Here is a 14354-nt window from a genome sequence, read left to right on the forward strand (position 1 = left end):
TTGGGGAGCGATGGGAGCTACAGAAACTTCTGGACCAGAGGGCTGTCCTGATTGACTTTGTGTTAGAACATGATAAAGCTAAGTTCCTATAAGGGTTAGGATGAGGGTTTAGGTGCTTTAACAATGGGCAAAATAAAAATGACAGAAACAAACAAACAAACCCTCACCCTGCCACGCTGAGGCTGCGGCCAGGCGGTGGGCGGTGCCACGGGGTGGGCTAGAGGCAGACCCAGGACCCGCCCCCAGCCGCACTGCACCTGCCTTCCCTGCCTTCCCCGCCTCCCCCCCTACTTCCACGCACATCTCGGCCGGATTCTTTCTCTGGTGGTGAAACATCCAGACTCTCATCTCACAGACGTGCCTCTCTGTCAACCAAGCTGCTTGTCCCCATTGCCGCGCGAGACTGCCGGCACGGATCACTCAGAAACCCCTGCAAAGGGGCGCACGCACAAATGTCCCCACGGGCTTCCTTGGCCTCTGGACCAGGGACGTTTCCATGGCCATTTTTAAATGGAGCTGAGCTGACATGTCGCACTTTGTTTCATTTGGGGGCTGGGGGGTCATTTAAGAGCCAGAACTGGGCTTTACAGCAGCCTCCATGTGTCCTTTCCATCAAAGTGTCACTGTGCCCGACTCAGGAGCGGTGGCCCTGTCCTCAGAGAACTCCGTGGCAGCCTCTTCCTCCACACCCTGCTTCGAGCGCCGTTTCTGAACACACGAGCCCACGTGGGCAGGATGACTCACCGGAGCTGAGATACGATCAGTGTGGAAAATAGGACCGGAGGAAGTGGCCCTGGACCTGGCCAGCCCACAGGCTCTGATAACGCACCTCACAGTGAAATGCAGTTCTTATTAAATCCTGGGGCAGGGCTCTTGTCTCCTCTGGATGGCTTTGGGGAGTCAGCTGGTGTGTCTCCCATGAGAGATCTAATTCATTCTGTTGGAAGCTCAAGAATTCACCCCTGAGCCCCACCCCATCCCCAGCTCCTTGTAACGAGCACGGGGAGTAACCCCATCATTTGTCATTTATTCGGCACTTCTCACGCCCTGGGAGCTGTCCTGAGCCTTGCTTGCCTGAGTAGCATCTCGTGTATCCTTGCGTGCACCCAGCAGCAGTCAGATGGGGCTACTGTGTCCATTTGCCATGATCAGGTAGTGTGTCAGTTTTCTGTGGTTGCAAAACAAATAACCACTAGCTTAGCAGCTTAAAACGACTCACATGTATTTTCTCATAGTTTTCCTGGGTCAGGAGTTCAGGCGCAGCTTAGCTGGCCCCTCGGCCCAGGGTGTCCCAGACCTGCAACCCCCTGGGCCGCATTCCTGTCCGGGCCTGTCTGGACCGCCCCCGAGCTCTCGTGGTTGGTGGCAGGATTCAGTCCTGGTGCCACAGGACCTGGGGTCTGGAGGCACCTGTGGTTCTGCCACATGGCCCACTCACGTACGACTGCTGACCTCTTCAAGGCCAGCACAGGGGGGCTGCCTCGCTCCCATCTGCTGAAACCGAGCCTTTAAAAGAGTTGCTGTGGGATGGGGGCGACACTCGTCCCCTCTGTCATGCTCCCTCGGTTGGAAGCACGCTGCAGGTCAGATCGTGTCCCCCCTTGGCCTTCTGTGGCTTCACCTACAGGCTGAGGACTTGCTCCTGGGGTGGTACAGGCCTGAGCCTCGGGAGCCGAGGGACCGTGTGCAAAACCATGCGACGCCCGCTGTGTGCCCGGACCACCTGGAGGAGGCCTTTGAGAGGTGTTCGTGCAGGAAAGGAAGGGGCGGGAGTGAGGCAAGAAGGGGGCCAGGACAGTCAAAGGGAGGGAGGGAGGGAGGGGACAGGGAGGAGGGAGGGAGGACAGACCGGCAGAGAACCCGAGGTGGGGCACTTTCATCATCACTGGCATTTTGGGTTCATACTCCCGGGACCACGGCCACCCCCTTGAGGATCCCCGAGCCCCAAACAGGGTCATCACAGTCCTGGGGATACGTCACGGGGTGCGCTTTAACACCGGCTGCTGTGTTTTCGCGTTTGACAAGTTCGTTCTCTTTCTCATCGTTTCTTGGGAGCCTCACTGGGGGGCACCTGGGCAGGAACCAGCATTCGCTGCTTTGATCCACAGGCACTTCACTGCAGTTCCCGCCCCTGTTTTCATTTTGTGAGTTCCCAAGGTCACCCTCCCCGGGGGGACTCCATGAATAATCAGTCTCGAGGTCCACTGTTTTGTGACCTCAGCCATGGGATCCATGTACTTAATGCCCGTCAACGGTCGTGGACTCCCAAAGTCACACTGACAAGGACAATGTAAGCAGGTTGAGTGTTTCTTTCACCCTGGAGCCGTGACAGAGCCTCGGGTTGTCCCAAAGAGCCGTGTGTGTTTCCGGGTGGAATTATCATTTGATAAGCCAGGAACAAGTGCTTTTGACCGGGAAAGAAGCTGCCGTCCGCCTCAGAGGAGCTGACATTCACGGTCAGTGAGCATGGCGCTTGCATATCTGAAATCCATGGTTTAGATCAAGCCTCGGAAATGCATGCACGTCGGCGATAAAGGAGCTGGTGTGGGTGGAGGGCCTCGGAGGCTTTTGGTCCCCTGTTCCTCTCTCACTGCGTGGCCTGTGTGTTGACAAAGACTCCCTCCCCCACCCCCCAACTCTACTTGGGCTCCTCCGAGTTCCACCGCAGCCAGGCCTGGCCCGTGGGCCTCCATGCTGGCCTCCGCTGCCCGGTCCCGGCCAGAGCCTGCTCTGCCTGTTAGAATGCAGCCTTCCCGTGCACACCCGACCAGGCCCTCAGCCCGGGCGCGGTCTGACACCTGGCCCCCTGGCCACCCTCGGTAGGAACCCCGGTGGGTCGGCTGAGCCAGCATCCCCTCACCCGCAGGTTTCCTGTCAGTCATTGTCCACCCCCAGCCCCCACCCGCTCCGTGGCTGTGAACCCTGCTTTTGCGTGTCGTATGTGGGATTGAGACTGTTCTATGAGGGCATGGTGCTCCCCTACTTGGACAGCCCGAGTCCGGTCCGTTTTTCTGCGTGAACTGCCGCCTGGTGTGGTTTTCCGTTGCCCGAGTCTGCTCCCACCGGGCACCATGAGTGTAGCGGTGAACAGGCAGAGCCCCTCCCTCAACAGCACAACTGGGGAGGTGGGGGCCCTGCTACTGTGGCGAGGAGCGGACCCCGAAACTCCCTGGCCCAGCTTTCCTGCCCGTGGCTGGCTGTGCACCCCTAAAAAGGCTCTGTCTTCCCAAAGGGCAGACATTAAACGCTTTAGGGCCCTGGTGGTCTCTGTGGTACATTCCCTTTCGTTGCTGCTGCTGCTGGTGGTTCGGTTTGGTTTTTACAACCCTTTAGAGAGGCCAGGCCCTCCTCACTGGCCGACCACAGCGCCCTGGCGGAGGGCTGGGTGTGGCAGCCCTGCCTGGGCACGTCCAGACCCGCACACATCACCGGCCCTCCCTGAGCCTCAGCTCCCATGTCCACAGACAGGAGACAGCGGTGCAGGAGGCATGTCCAGCAAGGTGGGGGGTTCATGACATCCGGGAGGGGAAGCACCTACGCCTCCTGGCAGAGACCACGTGCTCAGGGAGGTGCTCACCACGGGGACGCGAGAGGCCAGAAATTGTCAGGAATGTTCCGGGGAAAACTGCTCACACAGCCCGCTCGCAGCCCCAGGAAACAGGAGGAGGAAGACTGCAGGTGCCCTGGGACTGCATCCGTCACTGCCTGCTCTGGCCCAGGCCTCACACCCGGGCAGGCTGGCCGGCTGGCTGGCGGGGTGCTGCGGGGCCTATGTCCCGGAGTGCCGCGTTCGCTGCATGCTTGTCAGTGGCACCAGGCATTGTTTTCAGCCTCTCTCTTTTCTGTTGCAGAGACATCAAGCCAGACAACATCCTCCTGGACGAGCACGGTAGGCCTACGGGGGGGCGCTGTGCAGGCGATGGGGAAGAGAGAGGCCCGGGGAGGTGGGGGGTCCCAGTGAGGCGATTTCAGGATGGAGTGGGAAGCCTCTTTGGGGTTTCGGTGCTGGCGGGCGAGCATCTGTGGGAAGTGCTGGTCCATGTCCCGCCAAGGGGAGTGTCTTTCAAGGATTCACGTTGAAGACATGGATATTGGCGACCTGGGGAGGACGGCCAGGCAGATATCGGGGTGACAGAGGGTGGGAGAACCCCAGGGTTTCTCCCCCAGTGNTTGCTCCCCTACTTGGACAGCCCGAGTCCGGTCCGTTTTTCTGCGTGAACTGCCGCCTGGTGTGGTTTTCTGTTGCCCGAGTCTGCTCCCACCGGGCACCATGAGTGTAGCGGTGAACAGGCAGAGCCCCTCCCTCAACAGCACAACTGGGGAGGTGGGGGCCCTGCTACTGTGGTGAGGAGCGGACCCTGAAACTCCCTGGCCCAGCTTTCCTGCCCGTGGCTAGCCGTGCACCCCTAAAAAGGCTCTGTCTTCCCAAAGGGCAGACATTAAACGCTTTAGGGCCCTGGTGGTCTCTGTGGTACATTCCCTTTCGTTGCTGCTGCTGCTGGTGGTTCGGTTTGGTTTTTACAACCCTTTAGAGAGGCCAGGCCCTCCTCACTGGCCGACCACAGCGCCCTGGCGGAGGGCTGGGTGTGGCAGCCCTGCCTGGGCACGTCCAGACCCGCACACATCACCGGCCCTCCCTGAGCCTCAGCTCCCATGTCCACAGACAGGAGACAGCGGTGCAGGAGGCATGTCCAGCAAGGTGGGGGGTTCATGACATCCGGGAGGGGAAGCGCCTACACCTGCTGGCAGAGACCACGTGCTCAGGGAGGTGCTCACCACGGGGATGCGAGAGGCCAGAAATCGTCAGGAATGTTCCGGGGAAAACCGCTCACACAGCCCGCTCGCAGCCCCAGGAAACAGGAGGAGGAAGACTGCAGGTGCCCTGGGACTGCATCCGTCACTGCCTGCTCTGGCCCAGGCCTCACACCCGGGCAGGCTGGCCGGCTGGCTGGCGGGGTGCTGCGGGGCCTATGTCCCGGAGTGCCGCGTTCGCTGCATGCTTGTCAGTGGCACCAGGCATTGTTTTCAGCCTCTCTCTTTTCTGTTGCAGAGACATCAAGCCAGACAACATCCTCCTGGACGAGCACGGTAGGCCTACGGGGGGCGCTGTGCAGGCGATGGGGAAGAGGGAGGCCCGGGGAGGTGGGGGGTCCCAGTGAGGCGATTTCAGGATGGAGTGGGAAGCCTCTTCGGAGTTTCGGTGCTGGCGGGCGAGCATCTGTGGGAAGTGCTGGTCCATGTCTCGCCAAGGGGAGTGTCTTTCAAGGATTCACGTTGAAGACATGGATATTGGCGACCTGGGGAGGACGGCCAGGCAGATATCGGGGTGACAGAGGGTGGGAGAACCCCAGGGTTTCTCCCCCAGTGCCCCCACCTGTGGGCCGGTGGTTCCGGAAAATGGCTCACCTCTCTGAGCCTCGGTGCCACCTGCCAGATGGGGAGAGAGGTGCTACCTTCCAGGCCGTCTGGGGGTTGGGTGGGACGGTGTGCGGCCAGCGAGCCAGAAATTAGGAATCAGCCCTCCACAGAGCCTGTGTCACCTGGTCCCTCAAGCTTTTGTGGGTGCACGAAGCCAGGCCACTGGGTTAAACCAGCCCCGTCGGTCAGAAGTAGGGCCAAGACCCTGCATCTCTGAGGCTCCCAGGTGAGCCGGCTCCACTGGTCCTCGGGCCACATGCGGAGAAGCAGGCTCCGTGGCAGCAGGTTCCCGACTTCAGTCTGGTGGGAGTGTGCAGGGAGACTTGGAACCTGCTTCAGTGAGCCAGGCTCAGTGCTCCGGGTTAGCCCAGGGAGGTGGCCCCCAGCCACGGCAGGACCGGGTCTGGGGCACGGCCCAACGGTGCACCTATGGTCAAGGCCAGTGGTGGCTCTGCAGCTCGGAGACTGCATTCGCTGGCTGTCCCCACGGGCTTTTGGGACAGGGGAGGGGAGGCTGGAGAGAGCACTGGGGATTTTTCTGAAGCGCTGCCTCTTCTACTTAGCTCCTCCGGACTCCTTCCCCTTCCCCCACAGGCCGAGGCCGTGGCTCCTTCTTGAAGCCCCTGTAGAAGCCGGATGTGCTGCCAGAGTATCTCAGGGGCCTGTCGCATTGTGTGAGCCCCTGGGCGTTGGGCCTGGGGGGGCCACCCGGGCTCAAATCTCCTGGCGGCCACTGAGACCTGACTGAGCACTGCAGGGCAGTGGGCTGGAGTCCCCGTGCTCCTGAATAGAAGGTCAGGGGCGGCCTGGAGATGCCAGGGAACTGGGCAGAGCTCGGGTGCCGATGCAGGTCCTCCGTTTGTATCTAAGAGTCAGGAAGCCCAGACGTGAGCTCTGCTGACCCCCCAACTAGCTGTGTGTCCCGGGCCAAGATGCCCCACCCCTCTGAGCCCCGGCTTCCCCAGAAACAAAACAGAAGTGGTAGCACCTTGCAGGGGACGTGAAGGTCCAAGACAGGACCAGGGAGTGTGCCAGCAGGAGGGCTTCTGTCACCCAGCCTCTCCCTGTCCCTTCCCTGCTCAGGGCAGGGCCAGGGGAAGTGGGAGACTGTCTGGGAGCCAGGGACCCAGAGGGTGGGCCCTGGGCAACATGCTCAGGGACCTCCCCTAATGACAGAGGGGGACTGCTGGACAAAGGCCTTTCAGGCCCTAGGCAAATGTTCAGAAGCAAAATTAAGGCAGGAACAGAAGGTCATGGGAATAATTCCACCATTGCGTTGATGAGGATAGACACCCAGAGAGCCTGTGGGGCACCCGGGCATTGCTGATGTCGGAGTTCCCGCCCTGTCCGAACAGCCTGGCCACAGCGCTCCCACACCCCCACCTTCTCTGTGCTTCTTCATTTTCAACCTCCAGGTCCCCATCCATCCATCCCTTCCCCTCCCTTTCTGCCCTTGTCCTCAATCTCCGACCGCCATCCTTTCTCACTTTCCTCCCAGAGCCCTCCACTCTGAGCCCCCATCCTTCGCCACCTCCCATGAGACTCGCACAGGCCCCAGCCTGCCTTCTTCTGCAGTCCCTGTAGACTCCCTGGGAGCCTCTGGACCCGCCCTGCTCCCTCTTCTCCAAGCTCCTGTTTCATCAAGTGTCTCCGCTAAGCGTTGGGGCAGAGTGCTAACCGCACTACTTTATACTAAGGAGTGAATGGCTTATTACCTGCCTCCCTTGTCCTGGCCAGAGCCTTCGTGGGCAGTACAGGGCATTCTCAGATACACAAGTCTCCTCCCCCAGCAGACAGGGCCCTCCTTCCCCTGAGCTGTGACCGAGACGCCCATCAGCTTTCCAGTTGTTTCCTTAGCCATGGCTGCCCTCCTTTCCCCAGCCTCACTGAGTCATGATTGGGAATTCAAAATCGTATCTTTAGGTGGTGCGGCGTGGTACGTGTACGTGTGAAATGACTACTGCAGTGAAGTTAGTGGGCACGTCCTTCACCTCACGCAGTCACTGTTTTCTCGTGTGTGGTGAGCACGTGTAAGACTTACGCCCTCAGCAGGTGTCAAATGGACAAGCTGGTATTGTTAGCTGTGGCCGTTGTGCCGAGCATTACATCCCTGTCACCTTTCGGTGACTGCGTCACAGCACAGGTGGCCCAACAGAGAGCTGTGTGTGGCTCCTTCAAGAGTTTGATTGTTGCTCCCCTGAAGTGCTTTTTCAGAGAACAGGCTGGTTGGCGGTGTTTACAATGAAATACAAGCATCGTCGAATAAAGGCATGAATAGTTTATTCATAATGTTCAGAACCCGCTGCCCACACACGGTCCCCAGCTCTCGCAGATGCAGCTCCGCCCCCCAGGCCTGCTTGGCTCTCCAACCCCCGGGCTGGGTCTCATCTCCCACAGCGGGCGCTTTGATTCTCTCGGAGATCGGGGGTCTCTCGGCTACGTAGCAGAAACAGAGAGAGACCAACCCCGGGGGAAGGTGGCGCTGAAGGGAGACATAGCATCAAGGAAGAGGTGGGAGGGAAGAGTTGAGTGTGATCTGGGCCCAGGGCAAAGGGCTGGAGGAAATGGACTTGAATCATCATGAAAGGCCGAGGATCGCCCTCACTTCCTGTCAGAACTGTGGGGCTGGGTGAGGAGCAGCACCGTGGCCTTGATGGTGTGAATGAGAAGCGCCATGGTGCTCCCAGGTCCGTGGGGTTGAGCTCTTGTAGGCAGGGCTCGCTCCTAAGACAGAGGTCAGGTGGGCCCAGCCAGGCAGCCCTGGGGGTATTGGCCGTGCTCACTGGCCCGTCTGAGGGTCACCTGGCTGCCGGCTGGTACACCAGCCTGCTTCACATGGCCCCCCTCTGGCAGGGCAGTCCCATGTGGTCCTATGTGGCCACAGCAGAAGCCAGAGCAGGGAAAGCCTCCACCTGCGTCACATTTGCCCCGTGGGCGAAGCAAGTCCCATGACCTGACTGAAGTCAGAGCGAGGACACTGCGTGTTACGTGGCCACAGGGTGATCCAGTGGGGAGAGTGTGGTCTTCCGAGCAGTTGTCTGGGAGAGGCCGGTGGAAACGGAAGGGCTGCCTGCCCGGGGGGTACAGTGGGCATTTCAGACTTGGTGGCTACTCTCTCTCCTGTAGCTCACCTCCCACAGGCGGGAGAAGAGACACAGTCAGGGAGGGGAGAGCAGTGCCTGCATGGTGCCCTGGGGGTCCCCAAGGGCCTTTGTTTAGAGTTCATGGGCAGCTCTGTCCTCCATATCCAGGAAAGTGCCCCTTCACTCTTGGAGTGGGCCAGGTAGCCAAAGGACACAGAGCCACCATGGTCAAGGACTTCGTGGTCTGGGGAGATGGCTCTCAGCCTGGGCTACACATCACCCAGGAACTGTAAAATGTACCAAAGCCAAGTGCACCCACAGAGACCAGGGCTGGGCGCTGGGGTTTCTTAGTTCCCCAGTGTTTCTGAAGTGGAGCCAGGGCCGAGGGAGTGGCAGAAGGATAGAGGCCATTCTGACACAGCAGGGTCAGTGCTGGGACCAGTGGGGGTGGGCTGTGCAACAGCAGAAAGTCAGCGAGGCTGGGATGGAGGGTGGACGGAGGGCTTCCTGGAGGAGGGGATATGTCCATGTGGGATCCTGCAGCATGAGTGGGGTCGACAGAGCATTGGGAGGCCTGGTATTCCTGAGGGCAAGTGAGAAAGCTTTGCCCTCAGAAGGCCATGAGGTTCCCCCCACCACATTTCTGACTTTCCCATGGTGGGGCTGTGACCTGCAGAACTCACTATTTGCTGCACTCTGATGCTTGGCTGCTTCACACTCTAGGCCACCATCCCCTGCCCTCGTCATCACGAGGCCAGGTGCCAGACACCCCGACAGCCCCTGCACCCCAGAGCCCCGACAGTCTTCAGGGGAGCCAACCTGAGCCTGCATACCCTGCCTCACCCATTCTCTCCCGCAGAAACTACCAGAAAGGCTCTTGCCCACAGTCCCCTGCCCCGCCCTCTGTCTCGCAACAACCCCTGGGCTTCCCCGTGTGTCCCCGCCAATGCCACGGCACACCCCTCCTCTTAGGGACCGCGAGTAACAGGCTGTGTGTTTCATGGCGGCTGTCTCCCATCTGCCGGCTCCTCTCTGCCTCCAGTTTCTATTCATGGACCACACTGAGAGCGTTCACACTAACAAGACGCATGTAAGAGAACGGCCTCCCATCTGTCGCTGTCATATCTGTTGACAAATGGGACGCGTGNGCCAACCTGAGCCTGCATACCCTGCCTCACCCATTCTCTCCCGCAGAAACTACCAGAAAGGCTCTTGCCCACAGTCCCCTGCCCCGCCCTCTGTCTCGCAACAACCCCTGGGCTTCCCCGTGTGTCCCCGCCAATGCCACGGCACGCCCCTCCTCTTAGGGACCGCGAGTAACAGGCTGTGTGTTTCATGGCGGCTGTCCCCCATCTGCTGGCTCCTCTCTGCCTCCAGTTTCTATTCATGGACCACACTGAGAGCGTTCACACTAACGAGACGCATGTAAGAGAATGGCCTCCCATCTGTCGCTGTCATATCTGTTGACAAATGGGATGCGTGCTCCCCAAAGCAGTGGTGGCTCATTAACACCCCCTCCTCCCTGGTGAAAACAGGGAGAGCCCATCGCCACCGCGCCAGGAAGCGGGGGCTCCGGGAAGGGCCAAACCAGGCAGGTCTTGCTCCTGAATCCTCAGTGCAGGGGTTGGAGCCACAGAGAAGGAGGCGGAGGGACAAAGTGGGGGGCACCACCCTGACCAGTAGGGAGTACAAGTGTTTCTGCTGAGCCTGAGGAGCTGACGTTGAGGGGTCACTATTCCTGATGGGACTCCAAGAGTTTAAGGAGGAAGTGTAGGAATGCCATTAAAAGCTACTGTGGGTTTGCCCTTGTGTGTGGGGTTGGGGAGGGGAGGTGGCATGGGATTCTTTTCAGAAGGCTGCTGGGAGGGAAGTGTCTGTGAAGTTCAATGTTGTAGGAGAGTCCGAACATCCCACTGGCCCAGGGCAGGTGGACCAGCGCCGTCCCGGTGGTTTCTGTGGAGCGAAATGGAGCCGAGGGGCTGCCCAGTTGTCTGGCACTGGCTCTGGGGTGATGTGAGGGCCCCCAGAAAGTAGCCCCGTCTCAGTTTCTGCTGTGACCCAGTCCCATGGAGCCTGGGGCTCAAACACCAGGACTCGTTCTCACAGGCAGGGAGCAGAAAGTCTGAGGTTGGGGAGTCAGGCAGCCCCTGCCACATTGCTCCCACGTCATCCCAGCTCCCAGGCATCCTCCTCATGCATGCATGTGTGTGTGCATGTGTGTGCATGTGTGTGTCCAGTCGGCCCCTCTCTGTGCACACACCAGGTGCATTGACACAGGCCCGCCATATTTCAGTGTGGGCTCATCATAACTCGTTCAATCAGCAGCCGTACTGTTTCCGAACAAGGCCCCACTCTGTGGTCCTGGGGCCGGAGACTAGGGCTTCCGTCTCTAAACTGGGGACAGAGGTACGAATCCACCCATCACAGCCCTGCCTTTTGTATTTATGGGGCCCTAACAAATACAAAATAGGACAATGCAGTGGCAGATGGATGCCAGAGTGTCACCCTCACTGCTGACGAAGGCTTGAGTCTGTGTGAGTCCAAAGGGCCCTGGAGAGAGGAGGCCTCACCGCCCAGACCCCTCCTTGGCGAGGTGACTGGCTGCGGGGTGAGACCGAGAGCTGGAGGACCAGAGGGTGCTGCGCCTGCCAGCAGGAGCTCGGGCAGAGCCAGGCTGAGCAGGGCCCCATGTGTTCCAATGGGCCCTTCCCGTAACCACCCCGCCTCCATGGACAGTGAGGAGAGAGTGGGCGGGGCCTAAGGATGTACTGAGCTCAAACCTGTCCTTGGCACATTTTAGGCTTCTAGGTTTTCGCCAACAGGGGTCCTGATTCCAGCTTTGCCTGGTGGTGATTTTTCATGGCTCCCTGTCCCTAGAGTGGTGTTTGATGCTGGGCGGGAGCCACAGAGGGCAGGCCCCTGGCCTCCGGAGCACCTTGTGTGGAGAGGAGCTTCGCAGCTGGGATGGGTCAGGGAAGGTGGTGGGGACCCTGTGGGGAAAGCAGTGGTTTGGCCAGCCCGTTTCTGGGGGCGGAGGCAGCTCCACGCCTGGGCAGCTGCTTGTCCTTATTCAGTTCTTCTTACTTATCTGGCCTTGAGTGTCCTCAAGAGAAAGCAGCTTAATGAAGTAGGACCCTGGGGCTTGAATTCTGGGTGTGGGACGCTGGTTAAGGAGCAACTTCCTCAGCCCTTTACACTGTGAGGGAGGAGACAAGACAATGGTAACAGAAGTCCTGCCCCCATCCGTTGAGCCTGCTCATCCCTGGCTGTGTCCCCAGAAAACAGCCTCTTTGTTCTTTCTACCTCCCAAACCTCCCGGGTGCATCTCATCAGCAGAGCCCGAATCTTCCAGGACCCTAGCTGCAAGAGAGTCAGGAAATGTGGTTCTCCTCTTCCTGCCCCTGTGATCCAGGAGGTAGGAAAGGACGGACTGGAAAAGGATGCCGAGTGTCAGAATGTAGTCTCTAGCACGGTACCCCACAGGGTCCTTGCAGAGAGGGGGTCATGCTTATGGAACTTCTCTGCAAATGTTATTCACTGTGGTTAACACGATGGCATGAAACTTCATGCCTCGCAGAGAGTGGAAGGGAAGTGTGTGGGTCACGTAGCCCTGGCTGTGCTGCAATAAGTAATTAACCCAGAAGACTACAGGCTTAACATCAAAAGCCTTGGACAGGGTGGTTTCCCTGTAACATTGAATGGGGTGCAAGTGCCGGGCAGGCTCTGTGAAAGCACAATACCCATAGTGTTGAAACGGGTCGGGGGACAGGAGGACAAGTGCCTGAAATCTCAGCACGGCTGCTCAGGGAGTCCCAGAGGCATCGGTTTCTTCTCCCTGCGTGTTTTCCACTGCTCCCCTCTGCACAGGGGAGCCGGGAGCACACAGATGAGGTGGGACGCTCTCCTGTCCTACCCATTGGCCAGGACAAGGAGGAAGTGAAGTCAAAGGGAGCGGAGGGAGAGCAGAATTGTCCGTCCTCTTACTGGGCAGGGCAAACTGGGAAACAGCCGCCCCCACTGCTGCCAGACGACGGAGCGTGGACAAGCTTGTGCGGGGCATTCAGTACGATTCCTCTTTCCTTTTGCTGCCACCCTGCGATGAGTTCTGTGTGATCCCATGAAGATAAGTGGGGTGGGCAGGGGGGTGGATGGAGGAGGGAGTGCCTGTGTATGGTCCTGAGCGGAAGACAGGAGGCCTGCACTACATCGCATGACATCGCTCCCGGAAGTGCGGTCACTATGAGCAGTGCGGAGGGGCAGCTGGGGTGGCTGGGCCCACCCATAGACCTGATTTCAGCTCTCTTGGGCTTCCAGATCTTTCTCTTCATCAGCACCACTCTGAGCTCTGGCTTAGGCTTGTGGTGGACCCTGTAGACCAGCCAAGGTAGGGGCAGATGTTCCCAGACTTTACCCCCAATTCAAGTGCAATGAGAGGGAGACCAGGCAGAAGGTAATGCACACAGCACCTTCCCTCATCCCAGCTCCTGTGCTGGCTCTCCACCAGGCTGGCACCCCGCCAGGCTGGCACCCCAATCGCAGACTTCCAGCCCCAGTCCTGTGAGAAACAAACATGGATGTTTCTATGAATGATACCTTGTCTTGTAGTCCAAACTGACAGACAAAGACACAGTCAGAGACCACTCTCTGCAGTAGTGAGTTTCTGGTTAGTGGAGGTATGTAAGCAAAGGCTGATATGCATGTCTCAGTAACATAACTGTTAGGCTAGCTTTGGAAAAATGAGTGGGAGTCCGCCAGGCAGAGGGGGAGGGAAAGCATTCCAAATGCTGGCAAAGGTTTGGACGTGACACGGGTCTCCATGCATGCGGAGAAAGGAGAGGAGCGTGAGGAGTGCAGGGTGCATCGGCAGGGCCAACGGCGTGAATACTGACGAGTGATACTCGTCAGAACTTGTACTGATGGGCCCCACACAGTACCCGGGGCTCCTTCTCTCTGAAGAGAGAAGAGAATGTTTTCAACTTTTGCAAAGCAAACAGCCTAAAATTTGGTTCATATTGGCACATTTTATAGTCAGTCTCCGTTCTCCCAGAAGGAAGTCCTCGGAGACCTTCCAAGGCACTAATTTTCGCTCTCCCACGTGTTTCTCAACCGTTAAAGGAAACACTCGGGGAAGCTACAGCTCCTCATGGTGCTGAGAAGAACAGAAGTGGAATTCTGCCGTCTGTCACACCTGCTGGGCCTGAACTCGGTGTCACCAGCAGTCGGCTTCAGAGGTTCCCCAGCGTCCGGGCCCCCAGGGCCAGGAGGAAGCAGGGCAGAGCGGGGCTGTCCCCTCAACGGGACAGAGTGTGGCAGGGGGAGGGGACCTGGAGACAAAGTGCGGCTTCTCCACCTGCAGCTGCGTAACCTCGCACAGGTCACTGGTCTCTGGAAGTTCAGGCTACTCTCCTGTAAAATGAGGACACCATACCCTCGTAAGGAGAGTACTTCCAGGATGGACTGGAGATTTGATGCCCACACAGGACCAGTCACGCAGCCCTCAGTCACAGAGGCTTAGCCTGATGGGGGTGCGTTCCTCTCCCTCAGCATCAGCCCCCCGCTTAGGCCCTGGCCCTGCCATCCGGTCACAGCAGTCGACATGATGTCCCAAAGTGAGTTGGATTGTGTCACCCCTGGTCTTCCTTGGGGTAAATATCCTCAGTCTAGAGGGCCCTGCACAGTTGGCCCTTCCTGTTCTTCTCTGAACCCACTGCTGGTCCCTTGCAGGACCTGTGTGACTGCCACACTCTTCCCCAGTGGCTCAGTGGCTTGCTGCCTCTCTTCTTCCTGCCTTTGCTCAAATGTCACGTTCTCCATCCCTCACCACCCTGTTTAATGCCTTAAAGTACCCTGCAA

The 14354-nt window shown here is 58.9% G+C and overlaps 1 protein-coding gene across 3 annotated transcripts in view; it reads left to right on the plus strand.

Moving 5' to 3' along the window:
* Window positions 1-14354, plus strand: part of STK32B (serine/threonine kinase 32B) — a 188965-nt gene that overhangs the window by 155590 nt on the left and 19021 nt on the right. For all 3 annotated transcript variants that reach the window (XM_037046033.1, XM_037046025.1, XM_037046030.1), the window contains one exon: window positions 3852-3889. In XM_037046033.1, the coding sequence (XP_036901928.1) occupies window positions 3852-3889 (38 nt within the window). The remainder of the gene's footprint in view (window positions 1-3851; window positions 3890-14354) is intronic.

This window comes from Sturnira hondurensis, unplaced genomic scaffold, assembly GCF_014824575.4.
Source record: "Sturnira hondurensis isolate 20B ecotype Veracruz unplaced genomic scaffold, ASM1482457v3 Scaffold0000780, whole genome shotgun sequence".
In the NCBI taxonomy this organism is placed as follows: Eukaryota; Metazoa; Chordata; class Mammalia; order Chiroptera; family Phyllostomidae; genus Sturnira; species Sturnira hondurensis.